At 60.9% G+C, this 27732-nt stretch overlaps 1 protein-coding gene and 2 pseudogenes across 2 annotated transcripts; 1 reads left to right on the forward strand and 2 right to left on the reverse strand.

Moving 5' to 3' along the window:
* Nucleotides 1-16325, reverse strand: DUSP8 (dual specificity phosphatase 8). Of its 2 annotated transcripts, none has more exons than XM_037838426.1 (7): nucleotides 16148-16325; nucleotides 9776-10114; nucleotides 8088-8226; nucleotides 2686-2852; nucleotides 2020-2179; nucleotides 1725-1848; nucleotides 1-1487 (listed from the first exon to the last, which is right to left on the reverse strand). In XM_037838426.1, exons 2-7 carry the CDS (start codon nucleotides 10004-10006, stop codon nucleotides 443-445), a joined length of 1866 nt encoding a protein of 621 aa, XP_037694354.1. In that variant the 5' UTR covers nucleotides 10007-10114; nucleotides 16148-16325; the 3' UTR covers nucleotides 1-442. The 2 variants fall into 2 exon arrangements, with proteins under 2 accessions (XP_037694354.1, XP_037694353.1); XM_037838425.1 differs by lacking the exon at nucleotides 16148-16325 and adding an exon at nucleotides 15306-15407.
* On the forward strand, nucleotides 15850-27294 carry LOC119535992 (annotated as a pseudogene).
* LOC119538901 lies at nucleotides 23265-23361 on the reverse strand (annotated as a pseudogene).
* Nucleotides 27295-27732: the final 438 nt, after the last annotated feature.

Raw genomic sequence — 27732 nt, forward strand, 5'->3', positions numbered from 1 at the left:
TGGGGTGGGGGAGGGTGGAGAGGGTCTGCGGCTCAGTTTGTGGCAAAGAAGTTTTTTTTTTTTTTCTTTTTTTCCCCCTTTTTCTTATGTAAAAAGTGCACGAAAGCTCTGCAGCCCTCTTTGCAACGGTTCAGCCGGTCAGCCGGGTTTCCTGTGGGGGCGGAGGGCGGGAGGGAGCCCCAGGCCTGGCACCCAGCTTGCGGCCGAAGGTGGCCTCATATTGCTTAGAAACGTACGTTTCAGTTTAAATACCAGACAGTAAAAATAGAGCGCAAAGGACCGCCCTGCCTTGTTGCCAACTCATTGCCAGAATGAACAGCTTAAATAAATTAAAAAATCGACGTATTTACTTCTGGGTAAAAATCGCAGTAAAACCGTTTACCTTTCTTTGTACTCTCTATAACATACATCTATAGGGGCCCGAGGTCGGCGAGCCCGCGCGTCAGGACACCTCGATGACTTCCACGCTACCCGAGAAGCTGGCCTGCTTACCCAGGGCGGCCAGCTCCTCGCCGCGCGCGCGCCCCTCCACCATGCCCTCCTCGAACTCCATCTGGCAGCTGCGGCGCTTGAATTGCGTCTCCGGGGCCGGCTCCTCGGGCCAGCCGGTCCGCGCGTCCCGGGGCTCGGCCCGCGCCGCCTCCCGCCGCCGTAGGTCGCCGCCGCCCGCGGTCTGCACGCCCGGCCGGCCGAAGGGCGCGAACAGCGCGCCGCTGCCCACGCCGCCCGCGCCCTCGGGGCTGAAGCACCAGGGCGCGTCGGGCGACGGCGTGCCGGGGGAGTCCAGCGGCGGCGCCCAGCCCCCGGGGCCGGTCGGCTGGCCTGGCCCGGGCAGCCCGGGCGCCGACAGGGCCGAGAGGCCGTGCCGTGGAGTCTGCCGGGCCGCGTCGCCGAAGTTCAGGCCGAGGCCGTGAGCGGGGGAGCGCGCCGGGGAGCCGGCGGGGGGCCGGGGACGCCGGCGGGGCCGCGGGCGCGCCTCGGGCGCCGCGTCCGGGCTGTCGAGGCCCGGGGAGGGCAGGCTCAGCGCGCCCCCCGAAGGGCTGTCCAGCTTGCAGAGCTTGGGGGCCTCGCCGGGGTCGGGGGGCCCGGGACCCTCGGGCCGCCGGCTCGGGGCGTAGGCCGACTTGATGTCCAGCGAGAAGGAGCGCTTGAGGCGGTTGGTGTCCTGCAGGCGGTCGGAGGACAGGTGCAGGCCGCGCAGGCCCTGCTGCAGGGCGCTGGTGGCCGGCGCCGGGGGCTCCCCGCCCGTGCGCGCCGACCCCTCCCTGGCGGTGGCCGCCGCGCTCCCGGTGGCGGCGCTCTCTGAGGTAGGTGATGGCAGCGGCGGCAGCGGGGCCGCAGGGCCGGGCAGGGGCTCCGGGGTCCCCGGCTGGGACGCCCCGTCGCCCTGCAGGGCCGCTATCAGCTTCAGGCTGCGCTCGTACTCCAGCAGCTGGCCCAGGAAGTTGAAGTTGGGCGAGATGGACGGGCGCCGGTCCTTCACGAACCTGCGGCGCAGGGCGGCGTCAGGCGGCAGCGAGGGGCTTCCGGCGGGGGGCTTCCCGCAGGCCGCCCACCTGACTGTCCCTCGGGGCTCCCTCCTGCAGGAAGTGCAGGCTGCCCCGGCGCTGTGGGCTGCGCCGGGACGGGTGACGCTGACGCCTGGGGCCACCCTGGATAGTTGGTGGACAGGGGCGGCGAAAGGAGGGCACGGGGGTGTCCCAGCTGGTGGGGGAGGGGGCTACCTGTAGGCATCGTCAGAGGACATGCCCATGGTCTTCATGATGTAAGCGATGGCGATGGTCGCGGAGCGGGAGATGCCAGCCAGGCAGTGGACGATGACTTGGCAGCTGGACAGCTTGGCTTTATCTGGGACAGGAGGCAGGGGGCTCAGCTGAGGGACCCCTCCCAACTGCAGGCAAAGCTAGCTGCTGCTCAGGGAATGCCACGCCCCCCCCACACCTGCGCCTGCGCACAGCGCCGCCCTCCCCTCACTCCAGGCCCCCTCCCCGGGCTTGGGGGCAGGGATGGCGTCCCCACCGATGAACTCGATGGACTTGTCCAGCCAGGGCAGCAGCTTTTCACAGTAGCTGTCGTTGACGGGGATGCGCAGGAAGCGGCTCTCGCAGATGAAGTCCGGCTTGGGGCAGGAGTTGCTGGCATTGAGGACGTAGCTTATTCCATTTTGGGTCATCAGATCCTGGAGGGAAAGGGGAACAGGTTGAAAGGCAAGGGAGGGGAGAAGGGGGAATCGGGGGGTGCTGGCACCGCTCCAGGACCCTCCGAATTCCTCTTGGTCCTGCCCAAGTCAGAGAAGCTAGGCCCACGGAGGGGACGCCGGCCTCCTCCCTGAGCGCCACCCACCGTTTGCGGTAGGCTCTGAGGAATGTTATGGTTGCACGGGGCGGTGGCTTTACCCTTTTCCTTCTACACCATTTTTAAAGCCCGGGATTCTTTCAGCACTGGCCAGGGGCCCGGTGACATCAGCAGTCTGGCATGTGGGCGAAGGGGCCGGGAGCCTGCCTCTCCACCCAGCCCGGCCAGCCCCTCCCCCAAGCCCAGCCCTGGCCTTGCTGGGTCCCCTGGGGCCCCCCTCAGCCCCCAACCCCTGCTCATCCACCCTCTGCCCCTGCCTCCGCCTTCAGCTCCCCTCTTCCCCCAGACCACCCCTGGAGCAGCTTTCCCTGCTCCTCCCCAGCCTCACACCTCGTTCAGGACATCCTTCTGCGAGCCCAGGTAGAGGTGAGGCAGGATGCGGGTCAGGCCCACACTGGACACGGGCAGGCAGGGCTGGGAGAGGCTCATGGGCAGCAGGGCGGCCGGCTTCCCCTCGCAGAGGCCAGGGAAGCAGGAGGAGAAGGTGGCAAAGCCCCCTGCAGAAGGAGGAGAGGCGACGTGTGTCAAGCAGGCCAGCTGGGGCTGGAAGGGCCTGGGGCCCTGGCAGCGCAGCCGCCCCCAGCCTGGACGCTGAGCGCGAGTGGCCGAGCCGCGGCAGCAGCACTGGTCTGGGTCTGGGTGCTGGAGGGCCTGTCCCGCCAGGGCGGCCGCGGGGCGGCACTTAGGGCTGACCTCACCCACATTCCTCCCGATGCTAATTAGGGGCCATCGCTGTGGACGCTGCTGCCGCTGCCCATAAATGTGTGGCCCGTGGTGGCACAGCGCGTGGGGCAGGCAGGGGGCCGACTCCGGGGCCACGGGGGTCTTCCGATGAGGGTCTGTTTCCCATGGTCGAGAGGAGGGACCCCGCCATGCCCGAGGCACCACAGCCCGGGCTGCCTGCCTCCCCCCAGCGCTGACGCAATCCCTCTGGCCTCCCGCTGGCCGGGAGCCCCTAGCCAGGCTTGGGTGCCGGCCCCGGGAGACGAGGCTGCAGAGGACACCCCTGCTCTGCGCAGGACATTACTCCTGGAGCTGGCACAGCCCGCAGGGACATCTGTGCTCTGGCACTGACTCCACCCCACCCCACGGGACAAGACCAAAGAGCTGAGGCCGGGCTGAGACCTGGGAACCCAGGGGGCCAGGGGCACGCAGGGGATGCAGTGGCCACGAGTCCCTCATGTGGCCGGCCTGGGCCAGTGCCTCCCACACCTGCTGTGTCCCTGGCCACCGGCTGGTGGAGGGAGCCCTCCCCAGGCTGGAGAGGCCCACGCTCGGGTCCCCAGATGTGTCTGCGTCAGTGTGGGACTCGGGTCTCAACGGCCTTGTCATGTCCCACCTGCCCAGCGGCACCGTCGGGAGGCTCAGCCAGACCACGGCCACAAAGAACCCAGTGACCTGGCCACACAGCTGAGCCCTGGCCTGGCCGGAGTGACCTCTGATTCAGACCAGTCTCGGGCAGCCCTAGGGGCCACCGGCTCCAGGTGGATGGGGGGAGGACAGCCTGGTGGTGTCCTGGGCTGACCTTGCAGCTGGGGCCACGGGCATTTCTAAAGCACATTTCCTTCCACGAGCCCAGGGCCCTCCCACCTCTGGCCTGGTTGTCACCCTGCTGCCCACAGAGATGACTGTCATTGCACTGGAGGAGGTGGGGTCCTGGGCTTGGGACCCCCAGTGCCCCTTCCTACTCCAGCCTGCAAAGGTCAGGGCCTGGGACCTTCATGATCTCTGAGGACAGAGAAGCTGCGTCAGCCTTTGTCCCCAGCTCAGTGGCGTGGCTGCTCCAGTGTGTGTGTGTGTGCATTTGTGTGTGCATGTGCCCCCTCCAGGATGCCTGCTGTGCCCCCAAGGAGGGCTTGACCCTGGTGGCCCTGGAGCTGGGGAACCTCCAGGCTGGGAGCCAGGGCACCAGCCCTGGAGGAGAAGTGATCCCTCCTTTGGGACAAGCAGGTGACTGCTGGCATGTGAAGCTGCTGCTGACGAGTTCCCACAAGAGGAGGCTGAGCTGGCACTGGGGGTCTGCCCCCCGGAGCTCCGCAGACCGTGCCCCAGCATTGACTTCCTCTCCCTCCCCCTCTGGCTCTCTTGCCAGGGGTCTTGCACTGTCTTCTCCCCGGCCTGGCCAGGACTGGGGATGAAGCCCCCCAGAAGCATGCCCCCTCCCTCCAAGGGGGGAAGGCAGGCAGGTGTCTGGACAGTAAGGCCCCAGGGCTAACCCCCAGGCAGAGCCCAGCAGTTCGGGGTCCCCCTGCAGGCCCCTTCAGATGCCAAGCTGGCCAGGCTCTAACCCTACAGGGAGTTCAGTGGCCCCCACCCCCTCACCCCCCAACCCCCGCCCTGGGAGATGCCTGAGGAGGGAGGGGCTTCCGGGACTCAGGGAGGGGGAGAATGCAAGCCCCAGAGCCCCCAGGGATGGCACCCCAAGGAAACCTTCTTCCCCAGCCTCCCCGGACCCTGGCCAGGGAGGGCGTCGCAGGTGGGCTCCTTCACAATGAAATCCCAGACACGCGCACAGGCGCGCGCACGGGGAACGCGCCCCGACCCTGCGGCCCCGGCACCCCCAACCCCTCCTTACCAGGGACGCTGCGGCCACCGCCAGGGTCCCCTCCTGCCCACCCGCGGCCCCACTGCCCCCGGGAAGGAGTCCCCGCTCACAGGGGCCCGGGGCGAGCGGGGGGGGGGCCCCCCTCCAGGCTGCGGGGGCGCGCACGGGCGGCGACAGCCCCAGCCTGCATTCCGCAGAGATGCGCAGGGCCCGCCGCTTAAAGGGCCAGGCTCGCTTCCCACCCCGCCCGATGTCACCTGCGGCGCAGCTGGGGAGGGGCTGCGGGGTCACAGAGGTGTCTCCCTGCCCTCCTCTGAGCGTCCCCCCGCCGGGGGCCCAGGTCTCCCCGCTGGCCTTTGATGGCCTGGGCACCCCAGCAAATGCACCAAAGAGCCCCCCGCAAGCCCCTGCTGGCGTATCCCAGGAAGTCACTTCCCCTTTCTGAGTGGGAACCATCCCCTCCCCTCTCAACCCTTTTCTCCCGGGATTCAGGGCAGCCCTTGGCCTCGACTGGGGGGCTGTACCCACCCCAGGGTGGGGCTTGTGGTCAAGGCTGGGATGCGCTGCTGACCGCTGGGTGCTGCCTCTGTGCCGCTGTGAACCCACCCGGTGCTACCGGGGCTGGGACCCCGTCCCGGCCTGGCAGCAGAGGAATGGGAACAGATCTCACAGGGCAGGCAGAGAGCAGAGGAAGAGCCGGGGCGGCCCAGAGGGCGCGAGGGCCGGGCTGGGTCTCCGGGGAGCCCTCCTGGCACACTCAGCCAGGCTTGTCCAGCTAGGACCGGGGGTAGAGGCCCCTTCTTCTGCCTTCCTAGCTTTGTCCACTAAAGGACGATGGGAAGGTGCTGCCCCTTCCCATCCTGAGGGGCGAAATGGAAGGTGGCTGGTACCCAGGGCTGTGCTGCACACCTGCCCCCAGCCCCCAGACTCAGCGCCCCCTCCCCACTGGGAAACCGCTCCAGCAAACCCAACCTAGCCTGGCCTCCTCCTCACTGGATGCCCACTGGCAGACACCTATCGAGTGCCAAGTACGGAGGCCGTCCCAGCCTCCCGGGCTCAGAGCTTCATGGGGGCCACAGACCCAGGCCCTGCAGTGTGGCCACACAGGAAGCCTCGAGAAAGCCCAGGACCAGGCTGTCTAATCCAGGCAGCCTTCCTGGAAGAGGGACCATTTGCTCTGACACCTAAGGGACAAAAAAAAGGGTACCAAGTGGTGGGCCAAGGGATCAGCAAGGAGAGAGAAAGACAGAGAAACAGAGACAGACTAGCCTGTGAGGTGATGAAGGGAGGACATCCCCTGGTCAGAGGGTCTCCGTGCACGGCCCTGGGAATCTGGTGTGTGTGTGTGTGTGTGTGTGAACTCTTGGAGCCGGAGAGCCACAGAATTGCAGACCGTGGGATGCCACCCTCCTTCCTGGGTTTGCCACAGGGTCTGAAAGGGTGGGGAGAGCTGGCGAGGGGAGACGGGACAGCAGGCATCTCCGGGCATTTCCAGGGGCCTGGGAGTCTCCGGAACCCTCCCAGCTCACTGCCCCTGCTGGGAATGGGGACCAGAGGCCCTTCTGGGAGTCTGAGGGGAGGGTGCCGGCAGCACCCCTTGAACCCCAGCCCACTCTAGCTGCCTGACTCCCCAAGCCTTCCTCCCTACCCAGCCCCTCTGGGCCTTGGAGCTGCAGGTCTGGCAGGCCCTGGGGGACGGGAGAGAGGGTTTACGATGGGGTGGGAGCCTAGAGGCAGCAGGTGCAGAACCGACTGCCCCCCCAGCCCCCCAGGCAGTGACCAGGGCTAAATGAGAGAAATGCAAAACGCCCAGGGTAGCCCTGGCACCCAGGAACCAGCTGACAAATGCCAGGGGCTGGGGTTGTAGCGTGGCCTGGGGGCCAGAGGGGCTGTGCCGGAGGCAGGGGTCATGGCCCATTTGAGAGAGGGTCAGCGCTCTGTCCCTGCCTTGGACTGGTCCCTTCCCCTGTCTGAGCCTCAGTTTCCATCTGCAAAACCCAGGGTGGGGGGGCACATGCAGATTCAGTGTCAGGGTGAACCACCACCCCCTGACGGAGGGGACAGTGGGCAGGACGGCCCTCAGACACAGCAGGGGCAGAGGGCAGGTGTGGGCTCCCTGCCCCGGGAGTGAACCCCAGGCCTCTGTCTGGCCCCACCTCCCACCGTCCTGGCTCCAGGCCCATCCTTGTCTGGGGACTTCTGCTCCCGTGGGCCTGGGTGGCACACGACCACCTCCTTGACGCCTGTCGGCTCTGGGCCCGTGGGCGCCTCCTCCAAGAAGGCCTCCCCAGCAGCTGCTAATGTAGCCAACAGGGCCTGCCCCCCGCAGCCTCCCTGAAGGACCGCTGGGTAGAAAGTCTGTGCCCAGAGACACTGGGGACACCAGGGCTGCGAGAAGTGGGGCCTGGCCACCTCGTGAGTCGAATGAATAGGGCATTGGAGGTGGTACAGAGGTGTCACCCCCCCCATGCCCCCTACCCGCCTGCCACAACCCCTGGCCATAAGCCCCAGCCTGTCCCAGGACCCCTGTCCCCAGCCCAGGCTGGGGCTACCTCGGGAGGTGCCAAGGAACCAGCCAGAACCACTGTGGGGGATGCACGTGGGGGGTGCGGGGGAGGGGTTCTTCCCAGACTCAAGCCAGTGTGGTCTGGAGGCCAGCTGGCCAGGCTGCTTTTGGGGAGCAGGCAGCCATGGGGGGACTCTGCTTGTCCCCCAGGCAGCGGTCACGATCGGCTAGGCTGTCGCTAGGCAACCTGTGCTCAGCTGGCACCTTTTGGGCGATTTCCCTGGTGTGGCACCAGCTCTGCCTCAGATGGGGCTCCAGATGGTGGGGTCCCTGCCGCCCCCCCCCCAGACAGGGCGCTCCACAGTGCGGGGGTGTATCTTAAAGCAGAGCCCACTCTTTGCCCATCTCACGTGGAGCTTCCCCTGGTCCACACCTTCGCCTGTTAGGCTGGGGGGTTCTGAGTGTAGGGACCCAGGGGAGGGGAGAGTGGAGCCCCCTGAGACCTGTCCCCTTCCCCCCAGCACTGCCCCAGCCAAGGCTGGTCTCTAGTTCCCAGACGGGCAGTGGGGAGGGGGATCCAGAAGCCCACCTCCGCGGACCCCTTTCCTGCTAAGCTAGGCTTTGGGGAGAGGCTGGGAGGGCAGGGCATGGCCCCAGCCCCGGGCCCCACCGGCAGCTCACCCGTGAGGATGGCCACGCTGTCGAAGCAGCCGTCCAGCTTGCTGAGCAGGACGGAGAGGAAGCTGTCTGCGGCCAGCATGCTGGCGTCCCGTGTGCTCTGGTCGTAGACCACCACGTCCTGCGGCTCCCTGGCCTCCACCTGGGGGCCGTGAGGGGAGGGGTCAGGCACGGCCCGGCACTGCCGGCCGCCCCCACCAACCACCGGCCTCGAGGGAGGGGCAGGGGTGTGGGTGACGGGAGGAGGGGCTGCTGCGTGGGAAGGGCAGGGCCGGCCCCCAGCCACACACCTCACACTCCCTCCCACGCCCGCCCTGGCCCAAGGTACACTCCCACCTGGGCAGGTGTCAGTGTCGCCCTGGCAGGCTGCTGGGGCAGGGAGGGACAGACGGGCCACTCATGCCCTGCACAGCCACTTCCTCCTGCACACTCACATGGGCGTCACCCACTGTGAGCCTCCACACAAGCAGGTGCCAGTGGGCGTGGTGGCACACAGGTGGGGGGGGGTTGGGGTGCCTGAGGCAGAGGGAAGCTCTGCACAGGGTCCCTGGGAGGCAGACTTCCAAGGTAGGGTGCCTTCGAGTCTGGGGTCCCAGCTGAACCAGCACACCTCACCTTCCCTCCAGCCCCCTGCCAGCGATGGAGAAGCTGAGGGCTTCAGGAGGAAGCCCCCCTCCCCCTCCAATCAGGAGGCAGCAGCGGGAGGCTGGGGTTCCTCCTGCCTCTCTGGCCCCAGTGCGCGGGCAGGGCTGGGTGGGCTGGGCCCTGGGGCAGATGCTGAGCGGCTTCTGCCGGGAGCCCCCTGAGCACACGCAGCCCTGGAGCCAGCCCAGCCGCCAGCCGCGGATGATGTCACCGGCAGCCAATGGGATCACGCGCTGGCCGGGAGTCCTCGCTGGGGGTGATTGATCCCCGGATTCCCCTCCCGAGACGCTCATGGCTGGGGGAGGGGGTTCCCGAGCAGCTCCCGCCCTGCCTGGGCCCTCCCACATCCCAGCTCTGCGGTGGGCGACCAAGACCCCTCCCTGGGCCGTCCCTTCCCACAGGCTCCGGGCACATGGGGGGGAGGTCTGAACCCCGGAAGGCAGCGCAGAGGGAGGTGCTGCCACCTGCACAGGCTGGCTGGCCCAGCCAGGCGCCCCCCAATAGCTGGACTTGATGTTCCCGGGGTGGGGGATCCACTGTAGGCCCCCTGAGACCTTCCTGGGGGACACAGAGGGAACTCGGGGTCACTGAGGACTCCAGGGGGAAAAGGGGACCCCGCAGGTAGGGCAGGTATGAGAACGGGGACAGAGGCCTCTTGGGGGGAGCCCCTCGTCCACCTCCTGTTTCCGTGAGTCCTGCCCCTTCCCGAGCTGCCCGGGGTCCTCTGCCCCATCCCTTTGGGCTCAGGAACACAACCCTGCTCTGCCTGGGGAGACACCGCGCGAGCCCACCCTGTCACCCCCGTGGGAGTGGAGGGAACTCGTGCAGGGGATCTCTGGAGGGGATCAGGGCACTGAGGCATGGCTGGGGGATGGGTAGACCCCCTGGGGACTGGAGTCCGTGCAGCTGTGCAGCCACTGGCCACAGCGTGAAAGGGCTCACTGTTGTCCAACCATGAGGGGCCCAGGGCAGGTGCAAGAAGCAGAGGTGAGGTGATGGGAACCCCATGGTGGGGGCATGTGTCCCAGGCCAGGATGGGCTGGTACCTGGCTGTGGGCGGCCGGCTGGATGAGCTCAGCGATGGTCACCTTCCCCTGCTGTAGCCGGCGCTTCAGCAGCTTGGAGCAGCAGATGTTGACGGAGCTGAGCACGTGCCAGCTGTTGTACTCCACGAAGGAGCGGCTGTCGATGACCAGCGGCCCCCCTGGCCCACCCCGCAGCAGGCTGGCCAGCTTCTTGGCGTCCATCACCTTCCTCGGGAGCCGGTCCCCGGCCATGGTGGGGCAGTGGGTGGCGGGGAGGGGCTGAGCCCTGAAGCGAGGAGGGGCTGCACCAGTGGCCTGGGGTCTGCCTAGAAGTTGGAGTGACCGGGCATGTTGCTGTACCTGTGGGGACAGGCAGGTGGTCAGCAATGTGGCAAGGTCAGTGGGCGTGGGCACCCGGCCAGCTCCCCAGGCAGGGTTGGCCGGGATGAAACCACGGTGCCATCGAAGCCCTGGAACTTTTGTGCCCGCTGCCCCAGGGGGCTCTCCCCTCTGAGCTCCTCCATAAAGACCAAGCCCCTGATGTCTCAGGGAAAGGGGCTAGGGTCCCCGGCCCATCGAGTGGAAGGGTCCCCAGGAGACAGCCTGTCCAGCCTCAGCGTCAAGCTTCTCAGCAGGAAGCAGCAGGGCATGGGGGTGACCCGGGGGTGAACGGCGAGGGCTGGGTCACAGGCTTTGAGCAGATGAGTCCTGTGCAGCCCGGGCCAGCCAGCAGGGAGAACACTCGAGGGACCTTCCCCTGGGCCCTTGGGTTCATCAACCCTCACGCATTCCAGAACATTCTGTTCCGCTCCCCCATCTCCGCGATGCAGACGAGGGATGTCTCCCCTGTGGCCTCCACATCTCAAGCCCCGGGACCCAGGCGACTCAGGGCCCTGGACATGCTCTGCCCACCCTCGCTGCCAGGCCCTGTCCATCCCTCAGCTGAGTTCCCGATGGGCATCTGCCCCCGGACCTGCCCCCTTCCCAGTCGCTAAAGCCTCATCTCCAGGGCAGTAGCCTGAGTCCATAACTCGGACCCCCGTGGGTGAGGGGTCGGGGCCGCCTCAAAACAGCTAATGGGTTCTTGAAGGCAGGTGGGCAAGGCAGGGGCCAGAAAGGGTCTCAGGAGAGGAGGAGGGGGCTAGTGGGTGGCGAGTGACCGTCTCCCGCAGGTCAGCTTGGGAGGGACCCTCTTGGCCTCCAGGAGCCCTCAGGCTGAAGGGGCGCATGGAGGGAGCGGGTGTCGGGATCTAGGACCCCAGACTCCTGGGCTGAAGGAAGCCCCTCCTGTGGGCTTGGTGCCAGGCTTCTGCCACCGCTGCCCCATCTCCCTGCCACCTGCCAGGATGCCCCTCCCCAGGCCCCCCCAGGAGGAAAGCAGCACTGGTGTTTGTTTAAATATGGGGAACCTGAGGCCCAGGGAAGGGCCGGGACCAATCTCACATCACAAAGAGGCTGGACGGAGCCCAGGGCTCCTGAGCACCCCCGGCCAGGCCCCCTCCCCCGAGAGGGCCTCGTCACCAGGGTCTCCCCCCACCACACCCACACCCTGACTCCCGCCCACGTCTGGCTCCCTGGCAGTCCTCGGGGGTCCTGATTGAAGCAGGGGGAGGCCTGGGTGGGCCAGCGGGCGCAAGGAGGTGGAACCAAGCTCGGCTGAGCCGCGCCCCGAGGTCCCGGCCCCCTCAACTCCCCGCCTGGAGTGGAGTGTGGGGCCAGGGGACCGGCCCCCAGCAAGGGCACAGTAGGGGGCCTGGTCTCCCACAGGGAGATGCTGTGCTCCCCACACCCACACTCGGGTCGCCTCCCCAGGGGGTGGGATGGGCAAGGCCTGGGGGGCGCAGCTGGGGCTGCTGCCTCCCCCGAGGGCCATATCAAGCAGGTTCAACAGCAAAAGGATCTGCCTGCTGAGGGGGTCCCTGCCAGAGGGGCGCCCCACCTGCGGGGGGGGCATCTCTGCCTGCCCAAGGGGATCCCAAGGTGATTTCTGTATGAGCTGCTTTGGGAAGGGTTTCCTGATTCTTACGGGAGCATTTCCAGAAGTGGTGACAGGCCACGGCCGCTTCCCCCAGGCCAAGGTGAGATCAGCTCTCGGCCTCCCACCCACTGCCCTGGGATGCTGGGACCAAGGGCCCAGCTGGAAGCCCCCAGCCCTGCCCTGTCCCTGGCTCCTGGGGGTCGCAGGCCTGCTGGGTCCTTCCCTACCACCTACACTGCCATGGGGGCCTTAAACCACTCTGAGGGGCCGAGGAGTGGCGCCCACGCCCCAGACAGGGGTCAAGGCTGGGGGGAGCGAGGAGGGGACGGGAGGCTGGAGCAGCCTGGGGGCCTCTGCTGGGAGGGGAGGCCTGAGACCCAGAGAGTGGTGGGGGTGAGGGCCACAGGGCAGTGGGCAGGGGCCGCAGGGGGGGGGGGCGCAGGGAAAGAAGGAGCAGGAGGGGAGGGTTTCGAGGGGTGGGCAGGGGCCACAGAGGAGGGGGGGCCGCAGGGGTGGTGAGGCAGAATAGCTCCCAAGCTTTGTACCTGGCCTGCACCCCTGTACCCCCAGGGTCCCCCCAGCACGGCCTGTTAACCACTATAGTATCGTTATTTGCAGCCAAGGGGGACTCATTAGCAAGTTAGCACCTCCGTCGTCGCCATGGCAACAGCAGAGGTGCCAGGCAACCGCTGCTCCTGCGCAGCAGCCACCGAGCAGGCCAGTCTGCAGTGTGGCCAAGGTGCCCCCTCCCCGCGGGCTCCCAGCCCACCCCTCCAGCAGGTGCCTAGTAGCGGGGGCCTGCCCCTCCCCTCCCTGCCTTCCTCCCTCTGTCCCTAGTACCCACCTTGCCCCTTCTCCCCCACTCCCCACCCGAGCCTGCCCCCCACCCCCTCCTGCAGGAGGTCTCTAATTGTGCCCACCTCCTGGGGGTGCATCCTTTCTCACAGGGTCTCCTGGGGACGGACCCCTCCCCTCTCACCTCCCCCAGACGTGATGGAACAGGGCCCAGGCTGGGCCAGAGTGGGGAGCGGGCTGGGGTCGGGCCAGGCCCGGTGGACATTGTGGGGCAGTGGAGTTGGTAGGGTCCCCTGCCTGCCCGTTCCTGGGCATGGGTGGGAGGGAGGCGGGGCTGGGGACAGGGTGCTTCCTGCCCTGCACTGCCCACCTGGTCCCAGGCTCAGCCCTAGACACCTTATCAAGGACTTTGGGACAAGGGCAGCAGGTCCCAAGGCAGAAGGAGATCCCCCCCGGGTCACCATGGGACTGGCCCCTTCCAGCACCAGCGGGGAGCTGTCTAGGAGGCCCCAGGCAGCCCCACCTGACGGCCAGGTACTCGGCCCGCCTGGGCTGCGCGGCCCGTGTGCTGCTCTGTGCTGCCAGGACCCCCCGGCTGCACACCCACTCTCTCTGCACACGGGTCCCGGGCTCACCACCCGCCCCCCACGAGTGTTCCCACAGGACCGTACACACATCCAAGGGCCCACTGACCAGTGCCCGAATCCCTCCGCCACACCCTCACCCGCTGCAGCTAACCCCCAAGGGCCCAGGACTCCCGCGGCCCCGGCGCTGGTAACTCCGTATCTGCTCTCGCATCTGGCTCCCCACGGGCACGTTCATGTCCCCCAGCACACACGTGGCCAGGCACAGCCCGAGTTCCTGCACCCACCAAACTCCCAGCCGGCGAGGCCGCCTCCAGAGGGGGTGGGGCTGGGTCTCCCTCAGGGCCCCGTCCCCAGCCCCTGCCCTCTCTCCATGCTCAGGACCCCCTGGAGGCCAGAACAGCTGCTCTGAGGACGCCAGGAATAGGCCTGGCAGGTGAGGACCCCTGGGAGCCTGGGGCTCACCCCCCCACAAAGGCCCGTGCCTGCACACCTACTCTGCTGCCCAGGGTGGCGGGGTTAGGACCTGAGCTGGGGGGCACACTGCCTCGGGCTCGGCCAATGGGAAGGCCAAGGGGGTCAGCCCCAGCCCGGGAATCCTCGGACTGGGAGACAGCAGGGTGGGGGCGGGCTCGCCCCTGGGTTCTTAGGAGGGGGGCACAGCTGCAGCCTGGGGTGGGGGCTGGGCACGTGGTCCTTGAAAGCACAGGCTGAGGACCCTACCACCTCTCCTGAGATACCCACCCCCATCTGCAGGGCTTCAGCCATCCCAGACCCCTGGTATGCAATGGTGCTCGAGCAGCCCAGGCAGAGGTGGCCCAGCCCATGCCGCCCTGGAGGTCAGGGTCCGACCCATCTCACTGCGTGCTCACCTCGTGTGCCTTCCCTGTGAGTGGCATATCTAGGGGGTCAGCAGCTCACCCTCTGGCTGCCCCCACCCGCCGGTGTCCCCTTGAGTGCCTCTGTGCTCTTGACCCTGCTGGACCCCATCAGGCTCAGTCCAGAAAGAAAGGGGACGCTGGGAAAGGTGCCTGGGCTTGGAGCCCCTTTTCCCATCTGTTCATGTTCCTGAGGGGGCTTGGGAGTCATAGAACTTGCCCAGCAACTGTCCCTTCTGCCCGAGGCTGTCTGTAGCAGGAGGGATTTCAGTCAGACTTCAGGGTGGACGCTGGTCACATGACCCGCCTCTCCCTCACCGGTGCTGATTAAATATCTGAGTGGACGCTGGGGCAGGCTGTCCTCCCTGGCCAGGCATGGGCTGGCGGGCTGCATTCAGCCTGTGGGCAGTCCTGGGAGTAAGAGGGTCTGAGGGAGGCTGGGAGGAGGACCGAGGCCCCTGGACCTCTACCCAGAACCCCAGCGCCAGGGGCACAGGGCAGGAAGAACCTGCTCCCCCGCCCTGCCACACGCCCCCCCTTTCCCCATCAGCAGCAGGACAAGAACTCTGCAGAGGCCCCTCCAGGCCCTGCCACCCCGGACTACCCCCTCCACTGCAGCACAGGCCTCACCATCCCTGGCAGAAGCTACTGCGATCCGGACGACAAATTCCCCAGGAGGGGGTGACCACGGCGGGCTGGGCCCATTGTTGCCTCCTCCCCTCCAGGCCAGATATCGGGCACCCCCACCTGGGCCGCCCCCCCCCAAGGTGGGCAGAGGGAGGCCCCTTGCCGTCCGACTGGCAGTGCCAGCCCCTCCCCCGGCACGCGGCGGCCTCTGCAGCAGGCGCACGTCTTTATTCTGCAGAGGAGGCTGAGCGCCCCGGGGTGGGGGTGCCCGGACAGCCTGCCGGAGCCGGGCGGGCCGCCTGCCGTCCCTCCCCACCGGACAAGGAAGGGGTCCTTTCCCGAGTCGCCCCCAGGCCAAAGGCCCGCCTGGAGCTGAGGCCGGCGGCGTCTCCCCCTCCCAGCTCGGCCCCAAATGGGGGCTTCCAGGTGGACGCTTGGGGCTTGCGCTGGGGCGCGGACAGATCCAGGCTGGGTCCCCAATGATCCCCTCGGGTAGCCCCGGCCGCGGAAAGAGCACGAGCGGCCGGCGGGGGCGGGGGTGGCCGCGGCAGCGCTGCCCGGGCCGGTCGCTCACCTCCGGGGCCGCGCTCCTCTCCCGGCGCCCGCCCCGCGCCCCGCAGCGGCGCCCACCCCGCCGGGCGCCCGGGCTCGCGCCGGCCGACCCCTTCCCCGCCGCGCGCCCCGCTCACCTGGCGCCGCGCTCGCCGCTCCGGGGCGCCCCTGGGGGCCGCGCCGCGATCACGGCGCCCTTTCGGCCGCGCCGCCCATGGGCCCGGCGGGGACCCGCGCAGCCGGGGCAGGGGCCGGGGCACCGCGCAGGCCGCGTCGCCGCCGCCGCCGCCGCCGCCGCCGCCGCGGGGGAGCGCTCGCTCGGGCCGGGGCGCGCGCGCTGCGGGCGGGCACGCGTGCACGCGGCGCGCATCCCAGCCCCGCGGCTCGGCGGGCGCGGCCGGTCGCAGCTCCGGCTCCGAGCTGGGGGGCGGGCGGGCGCGGGGGCCGCGGAGCCGGCTCGGGCCGCGCTGGACCGAGTGACAGGCCCGGGGCGGAGGGCGGGGCGCGGGCGGGGATGAGGTCATGCCGGGCGAAAAAAGGCCCTGACGTCACCTGCAGCCAATCAGCGCGCGCCGCTCGGGGGCAGGTGACGTCAGCCGCAGCCCGGGCTCCGGGTGCAGATTAGAGGCGGCGGCGGGTGGCGGCCGGGGGAGGGGGTGGGCTGGGGGGGTGGGTCCTGCCGCCGCCGCCCTCTGCCCTCACCCCTCGCCCGCGGCCCGCTCTTAAAGGGGCCGCGCGGCGCGAACCCGCGGGCGCGCTCGGGGGCCCCACCTCCAGGAAGCCCTCCGGATCCCACGGCTCGGCCTCAGCGGGACCCCCACCCTGCCCGACGCGGACCCGCCGGGCGTCCGACCCAGCGGTCCTGGGTGCGAGGGCCTCCCCCGCCTTCCTGTGCAGGACCCGTCCGGCGCCCACGGGCGCTCCCGCCTTTGTTCCGGGGTCCGCCGCGGGAGCCCCCCGACCTTCCGTGAGCACTCACCACGGCCAGGCGCGGGCGCAGCTCTGTACCTGAAGCAGCTACCTTTACCCTCTCCGCGATCCTTGGAGGTGGAATCCAGGATCTCCATCTTACTTAGAGGAAACTGGAGGCTCTGAGGCGAGACGGCGAGCCTCAGATCACGCACTTCAGGAACTCGCCGGGGAGGGGGGGGGGTACCCAAAGCCCACGTGCTTTCCCAGTGCCCTGCTGCCCACCCCCACCCCAAGCGCCACTGACTGACGTCCAGTCCTTGGCGCTTCTGGTGAAAAGCCGCCCCTAACCAAAGGCCTTCAGGGCGCCCACCCCGACACGGTCCGCAACCCCCCCCGGACTGTGGCGTGTCACCCGCAGCCGACCACTGTGTGAGCAAAACCACGTGGGACTCTCCGGAGCTGGGAGGACGAAGCGGAACAAAAACGTATGTAATTACACCTTGGGCAAATGTTCCCCCGGAAACAAACAGGGGCGGAGGTGGGGGGTCAGGGGGATAGGGGAGGGAGGTGGGGCACTCCCGGTGGCCTCCCGGAGGAGGTGACAGGAGAGCAATAAATGACCTGCAGGCGGAGGAGGTGAGGGATGGAGACGGTGGGGCAGGAGCGCTGTGCAAAAGCCCCGGGGAAGGAAAGCACTGGGCTGTTCCAGGACCAGAAGAAGGCCAGGGGGCTGGAGGGGGCCCGACCTTGGAGCCAAAAGCATCCAGTCACTCAGCTACAGAGCCAGCAGATGTTTCTCCAGCGCCTGCTAGGGGTCCAGCCCTGTCTGGGCACTGGGACCACCGCCCTGAGAACCGGTACCAAAACCTGGCCCAGAGGAGCCCTGGGAGTCCTTGAAGGTAATTATTTTGGGGGTTCGTGTGTGACTGACAGCATTTCTAAAAGTTCTTCTGGGCCGCCCTTGGAGAATGGGGCCGGGGTCCCCCCTCTGGCCCTGAGCCCCCAGCCACTGCGGGTCACCCGGGGCGTTCAGCCATTGCTGGTTGAATGAAGGGACACAAAAAATTAAGCAGATGTGCCTGGCCTGTCCCCTCCTGGGTTGGGGTGAGCACTTAGGACCCCAGACTGGCGAATGGGAATGAGTAAGGGGTATCGTCGCCTGCGGTAGGGCTGGTGGTGTTGGGCCTGGCCTTCAGGCGGCACGCAGCAGGTGGGCACTGGGGGTCCGAGGGCCTGCCTTTCCCTGCCCCTCTTCAGGTCCAGCTCTGCCAACAGCAGGTGCCCCCTAAATGCTTGTAGCCCCTCCCCCCAGGCTTGCTGGGTAGCTGTGTGTGGGTGTGTGGGTGTGACCCAGAGCCAGCAGGTAGGATTAATAAACAAGTTGGGGGGTGAGGGCAGACAGGGCTGTCCTGGCAGGAAGTTCTGGGAGCCCAGAGGCTATTCGGGGTGTGTGTGTGTTGTGTGTGTGTGTTGTATGTTTGTGTGTGACCAAGCCCTTCTTTATTACCTACCTCAGTCTGGGTTCCTGAAAGGAATGGAGGACAGAGGCCCTGGCTGGAGGTGGACCCTGAGTTCAAGCAGACATGGCCAGGTTGGTGATGGGGCTGGGGGATTGGGCCTTGCTGGGCCCTGGGGGTGAGCAGGAGGACTCCAGCTGGGCCTGGAGGGGCCTGGGGGGCTGGAGCAGGACTGTGACAGTCGGTAACACAGGACTTGGCTTCTGGCTGGGGTGTCAGCGGCAGACCTCGCAGGGCCTGGGACAGGGCACCCGGGGTCCCACTGGGGAGGGGGCTGTGAGCCGTTCCCTGGAGGAGCTGCCACCAGGGGTGAGACAAGCCAGCCCCAGAGGAGCCCAGTGGAGAGGAGCCAGCTCCTGCAGGAGGAGGTGGGGGCTTCTTGGCCTCAGTTTCCCTTTTCCGCCCAGTCCAGATATGGTCCTGCCTGCAGGATGGTGGGTAGCCTGGCATGGCAGCACCCACTGCACCCCTAAGAACTGGGGGCTGCTTGTGCCCGGGGCAACTTCTAGCCAGGCGTGGGCTGATGGAAGTTTCAGGTTGCCGGGGTGACTGCATTTTCCTTCGGAGGGCCCAGTGGGCCCTGGAGAGGGGAGAGTGTTGACGCCTTGATTACTTTATAATCCTCCTTGCAGAGTGAGCTCTGAAACCAGGGTCCTGCCAACTACTGGGCCTGCAGGTGGTGACTTCCCAAGGCCAGTGGCTCTGGCCCTAGCTTCCCTCGGACTGGGTCCTCGGTTCTGTCCCTTCTCCGCTGCTACCCGACCAGGTGCCTCGCCTGGGGCTATGGGGCCTGGGAGGGGGCTGCGGTCGGGCTGCCGCGATGGAGGTGCCAGCGCGCGGGGTTCACAGCTCTCCGGGGGGCCGCGGTCCAGCGCCGACTGCCCGCCGGCCCGGGCTCCCCCGCGGGGTGCAGGAATCGTCTCGGGCTCCCTGGGACTGAGCATAGCCCCGACCCGGGCCAGGGAGGCGCCGAAGCCGTGTGGGGCGCCCGGGCAGGACCCGCGCGCCGCGACCCGCGGGTCGGACGGGCCGGCTCAGCGCTCCGCGCGCGCCCTCTGCCGCCCGAACCCTGCAATCGGCCAAGGCTAATTTAGTAAGCCAGCCTTTCCGCGCAAAAAAGGGAATTTCTTGCTGATTTGAAATTTAGTATTTCAACTAAGGATAAACAGTAAACATTTATCCCTGCCATTACATTTCCCACAGCCCGAGTTTTTAAAAATTAAGGAATAATTAACTCAATAAAGTGCCTAGCTCAGCTGCTGAGGACGGTGGGCTGACAACTGTGTACATATCTCACCCCTGCCACTCACAAGACCTGGCGCTCCCGAGTCCCCCAAGAAAGTTCCCTCGTGCCCCCACCCTTCCACCTATCACCATCGATTATTGTCATCTGTTTTCCAACTTTGCAGAAATGGAAACATAGAGCCTGTATTCTTTTCTGGCTTCTTTCACTCAGAAAATGCCTTTAAGATTTGTCGTTGCCTGTGTTTTCCTGCAACCTGACTTTAAATTTCTGTGTGGAATTGTATTTTATGGACGGATGAAATTATCTGAACCATAAAAAGAGATATATTTATACATTAGATTGTTTTCATATGTTGGCTGTTAAAAGCTTCTTCCTGCTTTTACTGGACATTTCAGATTATTTTCTTGCCCAGTTTTTTTGTGTCATGGCATATTTTAAATATACGAAATCAACACAGAAAACAATATAGCAAATGCCCAAATGACCCAACAATGTCAACATTTTTCCAGTTTTGCTTTGGGTTAGAAAGAGCATTGCAGCCCCCTTGGAGCTCTCCCACCCCTCTTTCCAGAGGCCCTGGCATCCTCAGGTTGATGGGACTCTATTCTATGTTGCCCTTAGGATTTTGCTACTTAGAAGTGCCCGTGCACAGTAGATGGTATTGTGTGTTGTTTAAAATGTTCACATTTAAGTAACATAGTGTGAAGATTCTTCAACTGTTTTTTCACTTCCCACCTGTTTTTCCTTGATGCAGGTGAGTCTAGTTTGTCCATTTTAGCTGCTGTATAGTATTGCAATGTGTGAATAGACCAGTGCTTATTTACCATTCCTCAATTGGTGGACGTTTGTTTGCAATTTTTGATACAAGAAACCGTGCTGCAGGAAACAGTCTAGCAGCTATCTTTTAGTGTTGTGTTACTCAGTCTCCTGGGAGACTGTTCGAAATGCAAATCTCAGAACCCACCCTGGTCTGCTGAGTCAGAATCTGTGTTTTAACAAGCCCCAGGAGATTTGCATGCACATTAGTTTTTTTTACTGTTTTATTTTATTTTTAAAATTAGCATAGAGTAAAAATGACTTTTGGGAGGGGGTTTACAGTACTATAATGTTAACACAGGTATAAATTCATGTGCTCTTATCACAATCAGAATATGAAACAGCTCCATCAACCCCCAAATCTCCCTTGCACTATCTCTTTATAGTCATATCCCCACCCCTCCTTGCCAACCCCTGGCAACCGCTGACCTGTTTCCGGTACTATAGTTTTGTCCTTTTGAGAATGTTGTGTGAATGGAATAACATAGAAGGTGAGCTTTTGGGACTTGTAATGCCTTGGGAGTCACCGGGTTGTGTGTAGGAGTGGCTTATTCCATTTTACTTCTGAGCTGCACTCCATGGTATGGAGGACCCAGTTTACCCATTGTGCTGGTTTGAATGTATTATGTCCCCCAGAAAAAGCCATGTTCTTTGATGCTATCTTGTGGGGCAGACAAACTAGTGGGGATTAAGTTGAACGTTTGGATTAGGTTGTTTGCTTGGAAATGCGCCCCACCCAACTGTAGGTGATAACTCTGAAGAGATATTTCCATGGAGGCGTGGCCCCACCCATTAAGATGGGCCTTGATCAGTGGAGCCATATAAATGAGCTAACGGGCAGAGGGAACTCAGTGCAGCTGAGAGAGACATTTGGAAGAGGAGCCACAGCCAAGAGGGACTCTTTGAAGAATGTGCAGGAGCTGCAGATGAGAGACAGTTTGAGGACGGCTGTTGAAAACAGACTTTTGCTCCAGAGAAGCTAAGAGAGGAAAAACACTCCAAGAGCAATTAAGAGTGACATTTCTGAGGAACCGTAGCCTAGAGAGGAACATCCTGGTTGAAAGCCATATTGAAACCAGAACTTTGGAGCAGATGCCAGCCATGTGCCTTCCCAGCTAATAGATTTTCCAGACACCATTGGCCATCCTCCAGTGAAGGTACCCGATTGCTGATGTGTTACCTTGGACACTTTATGGCCTTAAGACTGTAACAGTGTAACCAAATAACCCCCTTTTATAAAAGCCAATCCATTTCTGGTGTTTTGCATTCCAGCAGCATTAGCAAACTAGAACACCCATTCACCTACTGAAGGACATTTGGGTTGTTATAGTTTTTGGAAGTTGCAAATCTTCACACATTCACATATGGGCTTTTGTGTGGGTGCGAGTGTGGTGGTTCACTTTGTGTGTCAACTTAGCCAGGCTGTGGTGCCCCCTTATTTGGTCAAACCCTGGTCTAGATGTTGCTGTGAAGGTGTTTTGTGGACATGATTACCATCTCCAGTTGGTTGATGTTAAGTAAAGGAGATGACCCCTGGGAATGTGGGTGGGCCTGGAGAAGAAATTCTGCCTCAAGTCTGCAGTGTCAACTCCTGTCTGAGTTTCTAGCCTGCCATCCTGCCCTACAGATTTTCCACTTGTCAGCCCCACAATTGCATGAGCCGATTCTTTAAAATCTCTTTCTTTCTGTCGCTGTCTCTATATAGACAGATAAATAAATGAAATATAAATACATTCTATACATATAAATATAGACACACATATATAAAATCTATTGGTTCTGTTTCTTTGGAGAGCTCTGACTGATCTGACAAGTTCCCATTTCTCTAGGGTAAATACCAAGCAGTGGGACGTGTATGTTTAACTTAAGAAGCTGCCAAAATGCTTTCCGGGGGGGCCATGCCATTTGTCATAAACTTTGGGAAATAATGTCCCAGTGAACTTGGGCCAGAGTTTGTCTGAAGTGTGGGCAATGGGTTGGTTTAAACAGCGGGAATTCATGGGCTCACGGTTTTGAGGCTGGGAGAAGTGTAAAATCAGGTGTCATCAAGGCGATGTTTTCTCCCAAATGTCTGTGGTGTTTCGGGTGCTGGTGATCCTTGGTCCTTGGGCTTTTCCATCATGTGGCGATGCAGAGTGGCCTCTCCCGGCTTCTCTTCGGATTCTGTTGACTTCCAGCTTCTGACTCCCCCCTCTGGCGCTCTCCGTCTCTCTCTGCAGCCCTCCCTATAAGGCCTCCAGTCATAGGATTAAGACCCCTCCTGAGCCACTTGGCCACACCTTACCTGAAGTCACGTTTATCAAAAGGTCCTACTAACAATGGGTTCACACCCGCAGGACTGGATTAAGTTTAAGAACATGTTTGTCTGGGGAACATAGCTGCAAGCCACCACAGTCCACCCTCTGTACCTCAAAAAGATACGGTTTTTCCACATGCAAAATATATTCATTCCATCATAACATCCCAAAAGCCTTAAGCTGTCTCAGTAACAATGCTAAGTACAAAGTCTCATCAGAATTGGCTATGGGTGTGGCCTGTTCTGGGCACAAATCCCCTCAGTCTGTGGACCTGGGAGTCCTAGAAAATGAGTTACCTGCTTCTGATGTACAAGGCAGGGACAGGCATGGCATAGAAGGGAGAACTTGGCGGGAAAACAGAGGACCCAAACCGTTCTGAAACCCAGAAGGGAAAGTGCCATTAGATCCCAAGCTCTGAGAGTCATCCATGGCCCGATGCTTTGTCCTCTGCACCTGAGGGAGCAGCTCCCCTCTTCCGGGTTCTCTCCCCAAACACTGCGGTGAAGGCCCATCCTCTCCGAACCCCTCTCCGTGGCAGCACTTCCTGAAGAACAGGGTGTGAATCCTACCCCTTGAGGCACAGGGTGCACCTGCCCTTCCCAGCCTGTCCTGGGCCCACACTCTTTGCCCAGGAGATCTCTTCAGTCCAGACCTCGGCTTCCATGGTTCCACCCGAGCCACACTTAATTTGGATTTTCTGCATATATAATCATGTTATCTGTATTTAAAGACATTTGACTTTTTTCCATTTCAGTCTTTATACTGTGGCCTGGTGCGTTCTTTGTAGGAAGATTTTTAATTACAGATTCAATTTCTTTAATGGATCTAGGACTAGTCACATTTTCTATTTCTTCTTGTGTCAGTTTTGGTAAAGTTGTATTTTTCAAAGAATTTTTCTATTTCATGTAAATTTTCAAATTATTTGTGTAAATTTGTTCTCAGTACATAGTTGTTATGCTGTTAATGTCTGCAGGATATGTAGTGATGCCCCCTCTTCATTTCTGGTCTTCACAACTTATTTTTTTCTCTCGTTTTCTCAATCAGTATTGCTAGTGGTTTGTAAATTTTATTAATCTTTTTCAAGTACCACATTTGGCTTTGTTAACTTTCTCTGTTTTATGTCTTATTTCATTGATTTATGCTCCTATCTTTATTTTGTTTCTTCTACTTTATTTGGATTTAATTTGCTCCCCCCACCCAGCTTTTTGCCATGGAAGTTTATACAGTTATTTTTCAACTATCCTCCTTTTCTAAATATATCTATTTTGAGCTATAAATTTTTCTCTAAGCACTGCTTTAGCTGCATCCAACAATCATTTCACAACTTTGCTTGTCACCATTGTGTAGGGGTCATGCTAATCTCGTAGCATTCCAATTGTAGTATGTATGCTGCTGAAATGAGCATTTTGTCCAACAGATTTTGATGTCATATTTCATTATCAGCCTGTTCAAAATGTCTTCTAATTTCCACTGTGATTTCTTTCTTATTTGACTTATGGGTTAGTTAGAAGTCTATGACTTAATTCTCAAATATTGGGGATTTTAAAAAGGTATCTTTTTCTTATTGAGTGCTAGTTTGTTTCCCCTCTGTCAACGAACTTACTCTGTAAGATTTCAATATATGTTAATTAACTAAGGGCTAGTCCTGTTCATTTCTTCTACATCCTTACTAGATTTGCTTTCTCTCCTTGTTCTTTCAGTTCATAAGAGAGAGTCAGTAAAATCCCTAATTATATTTGTGTGCATGTATATTTCTCCTTTTAGTTTGTCAATGTTTGCTTTATATTTGGAAGCTGTTATTTGGTACATAAAAACTTAGGATTGCTATCTCTTCAGTTGAATGACTCATCATCATGAAATGTTCTTTGTTATCTCTAGTAATAGTTTTGTCTCAAAATCTAAATTGTCTGATATTAACATAGTGACATCAGCTTTTTTGGAGGAGTGGTTTAGAATTTTCACTATATATCTTTTGCTTCTACCTTTCTGTGTGTGATATTTAAAGTGTATCTTTTTAAACAGCATGTATTTGGGTTTTTCTTTTTATTTTCCAATCTGACATTTGATTTTTAATTGGAGTGTTTAAACTACTTGCATTTGATGGTGTTACTGATATTGTTGGGCTCAAGTCTACCATACTGCTGTTTTTATTTTTTGTTTCTTTCATTTCTGTATTTCTTTATTTCATCTCCTCTTTATTCTTTTATCCTTCTCTCTTGCCTTCTTTTGGACTCATCAAAAATTTTTATTCCATTTCTCTCTATTAGTTTTTGAGTTATATATATGTATTATTCCTTTGGTTACCTTACAGGGTATATTTTACGTCCATGACTTACCATACTGTACTATCAATTAGCAATCTCATGACTTCCGAACCAGGCGAGACCCTCACAGCTGTTTAACTCCGTGCATCCCCTCCTGGCCTTTGTGCCATGGTTATATATTTTACTTTTGTATATATGTTAAAAATCACACAGGACATTAGTCTGTTGTTTTGAGCAGTCAGTTTTCTTTTCACGATTGCTCATTTCCCGTGAAGTCCCATGCTCCCAGGGAGGGTCATTTCCTTCGGTAAGTCTGGGTTTTTGGTGATGAACTCTCATCTTAAAACATATTTCCCGACACTTTTGCAGATGAGGGAAGGTTCAGGGCAGCCCCAGGAGCTGAGGCTGACTGCAGCCAGGGGCAGCGGGATGGACAGAAGTCGTAAGCCGTATTCTGCGAGGGTCTCTGGGCCCTTGCAGGGTCTGGCAGCCGGGAGGGGAGGGCTAACCATCCCAGCAGGGGGCGGTTAGGGGGCTGTGGCTTGTCTGCATGACAGGGGGTGAGGACTGGATGTGGAGAAGTCAGGTGTGAGGGGCCCCGACACACCCCCTCCTCACCGCTGGGTGGATTCCATCCCGGACAGAACCCAAGACCCTCTGGGCTGAGGGTTTCCCACCCCACAGCCTGGGCTGCCTCGGGGCTGGGTGGGCACCCCCTTCTCTTTCGTTATTGAACTCTGTACTCACATCCAAGCTGCACCTTCTTGGGGTGGGCATGGGACCCTCAGCGCTCACCTGGTCCAACACTGACCCCTGGGGGGGCTCTGCACCCCTCCTTCTCCCTGGACCGAGCGTCCCTCTCAAGAGTCTTGTCTTCTGCACTAGGTGACCCCAGGGCCTGCTGTGCCTACCGCCTCGTCTGGTGTGGAGAAGAGGGGATTAGCTGCCCAGCTCTGTCCAGAGCCTTCCTGGGATGACAGCCGGCAGGTGGGGTGGGTGCCAGACCCAAGGCGGCCAATCTGTGGGCAGAAGTGACTTATGGGGCGGCTGGGAGTGGGGGGCTGGCTGGGCCCCCCCCAGAGGACCTCGGAAGTTTGAATGTGGACACTGATCGGGCAGATCAGCGGTGGGAACTGAATCAAAGGTCTGAAGAGACAGGAGGCAGCTGCAACCACGTCAGGTCCGAGTCTGAGAAAGTAGAAATGGCACAAGCAGAAGCTGTGGGGGAGAGAATCCCCTGCCCCACGCCACCCCCAGCTCCTGCCCCCAACCCTTCACACTCTCACCCACACCCCCCTCCTGAGGCACCCTTCCCACCGTCCGTCCCCACTAACCTCTCTGATCACCCCTCGTCCCACCTCCCAAAGAGTCCAGCACCCCCCTGAGCCTCGAGATTGGAATCTGCAGAGAAGCCAAGGCTGAGGTTGAGGTTGGGAGAGGGGGTGTGTCCTCAGAACCAGAATTTTCCTTGGTGAGTGGGGGTAGCAAACAAGACCATGATCTTACTCCAGCAGCTGTCCTGTCCAGCCAAGATCCCCACCTTGGCCACGTGCCGAGAGTGTTCTGTGGACTCCACCAAGCCCCGGGTCCCTGGGCACCCCAGGGCCTGAGAGCTCATGGGTAGCTCCTGGTGGAACCCGGCCCTGACCACAAGTGCTGTTCCAATGCAGACCACCCATCTCCCCCGACCAGCAGGAAATAAACAGACAAATACTACACCACAGTGGGGTTTGGGGCGACGGGATTTATTAGATATTTAAAGGGCAGGAGTTAAGCTCCTAGTGTCAGCGGAATGAGCAGGGCTGGGCAAAACCTTTTGCTTCCCCTGCATGGACGTCCACACTGCAGAGGGTGCCAGGCAGGAGGGGGCTGTGCATTTGCTGCAGGTGGCTGTGAGAGGACTCCAGGGACTGGGAGATGAGGCCCTGGGAGACATTCCTGGACACAGGGGCCCAGAGCATTTCTGGGCAAGACACAGAAAGAAATGGCTGCACTTGGCAAGGGGGGAGGGTGAGGAATGGGGCAATGGGATGGAGAAGAGAGTCTGGCTTAAAAGGTACTGGGAAAAGGCAGATAAAGGCTGGGATGGAGCACGTGACTCCTGATCAGGGATGACACTGACTTTGGGAAGAGTCCCTGCAAAAACCAAACTTCAGATCTTGCACTGGCAGCAAATGGGGACACAGCAGTTGGACTGGGAGCAGCAGGATTTGCAGCAGCTGGACTGGGAGCAGCAGGGTTTGCAGCAGCTGGATTGGGAGCAAACGGGGACACAGCAGCTGGACTGGGAGCAGCCACAGGAGCCAAAGCCCCCCTTGCAGCCCCCACAGGAGCCACAGCCCCCCTTGCAGCCCCTGCAGGAGCCACAGCCCCCCTTGCAGGCCCCGCAGGAGCCACAGCCCCCCTTGCAGCCCCCACACGAGCCACAGCCCCCATTGCCACAGCTGGTGCAGGAACAGGCTGGCACACAGCAGCACACGGGCTTGCAGCAGCAAACGGGCACACAGCAGCCAGAGCCGCAGCCCCCACTGCCAGAGCCACAGCCCCCACAGCCAGAGCCGCAGCCCCCACAACCAGAGCCACAGCCCCCACAGCCAGAGCCGCAGCCCCCACAGCCGGAGCCACAGCCCCCACAGCCTCCGGAGCAGCCAGAGCAGCCCATGGTCCTGGTGGGTTGAGGGTGGAGTCGGTCAGAGGAGCAGGTAGAGAGGGAAGGTGGTCAGGTGTGGGGCCCCCTGTGCCGGGAGCCTTTATGTACCTGCCCAGGGGTCAGGTGGGATCTGGGCACATGGTGGTCACTTCCTTGTTCCTGTTTGTGCCATTTTTAGGTCCGTCCTTCTTGTTTTTCTCTAAATATTGGCTTCCGGTGTAAAGTCCCATGTGCCACTGGCTGCTCAGTGGGTCTCATGTCCCTTGCTAACCCATGTCCAAACTTAAGACCCCTGAGGGTCCAGACCTTTCCTTTAATTAGAGAGTCCCCTTTAATTAGAGAGAGAGAGAGAGAGAGAGAGAGAGAGAGAGAGAGAGAGAGAGAGAGAGATTTTATATGCACAAAAGGTATAGAGAATAATATACCAAATAAATATGTAAAAAAACCACTCAGCTTAAGAAAAAAATTGCAAAGATAGAGGAAGTCCCCCTTTACCCGTTTCTCCATCTTGTTTCCCTCCCATCACCCAGACAAACTCCTCCTTTGGAATTTATCACTGCCAGGCAAGTCTTTACATTCTTAATAAGTATGTATGTTCTTTAAAGATAATATTTTGTATGTTTGAAAATTTTTATGTATTTAGTAATACATTCTGTTACTCCTTTTACAAATTACTTTTTAAAAAAAATCAACAGTAATGAGACTTCAGTATGGCTTCAGGTTATTCATGTTCTCTGATCTATAAATATTCTGCCATTTACTTACCCAGTTTCCTGTTGGTGGGCATTTTGTTTCCTTTTTGTTGCTATTTCAAACAATACTGCGACTTTCTTGTCTGAAGCTCCTTGGGCTTTTGTGAGTG

This window comes from Choloepus didactylus, chromosome 6, assembly GCF_015220235.1.
Source record: "Choloepus didactylus isolate mChoDid1 chromosome 6, mChoDid1.pri, whole genome shotgun sequence".
Taxonomy (NCBI): Eukaryota; Metazoa; Chordata; class Mammalia; order Pilosa; family Megalonychidae; genus Choloepus; species Choloepus didactylus.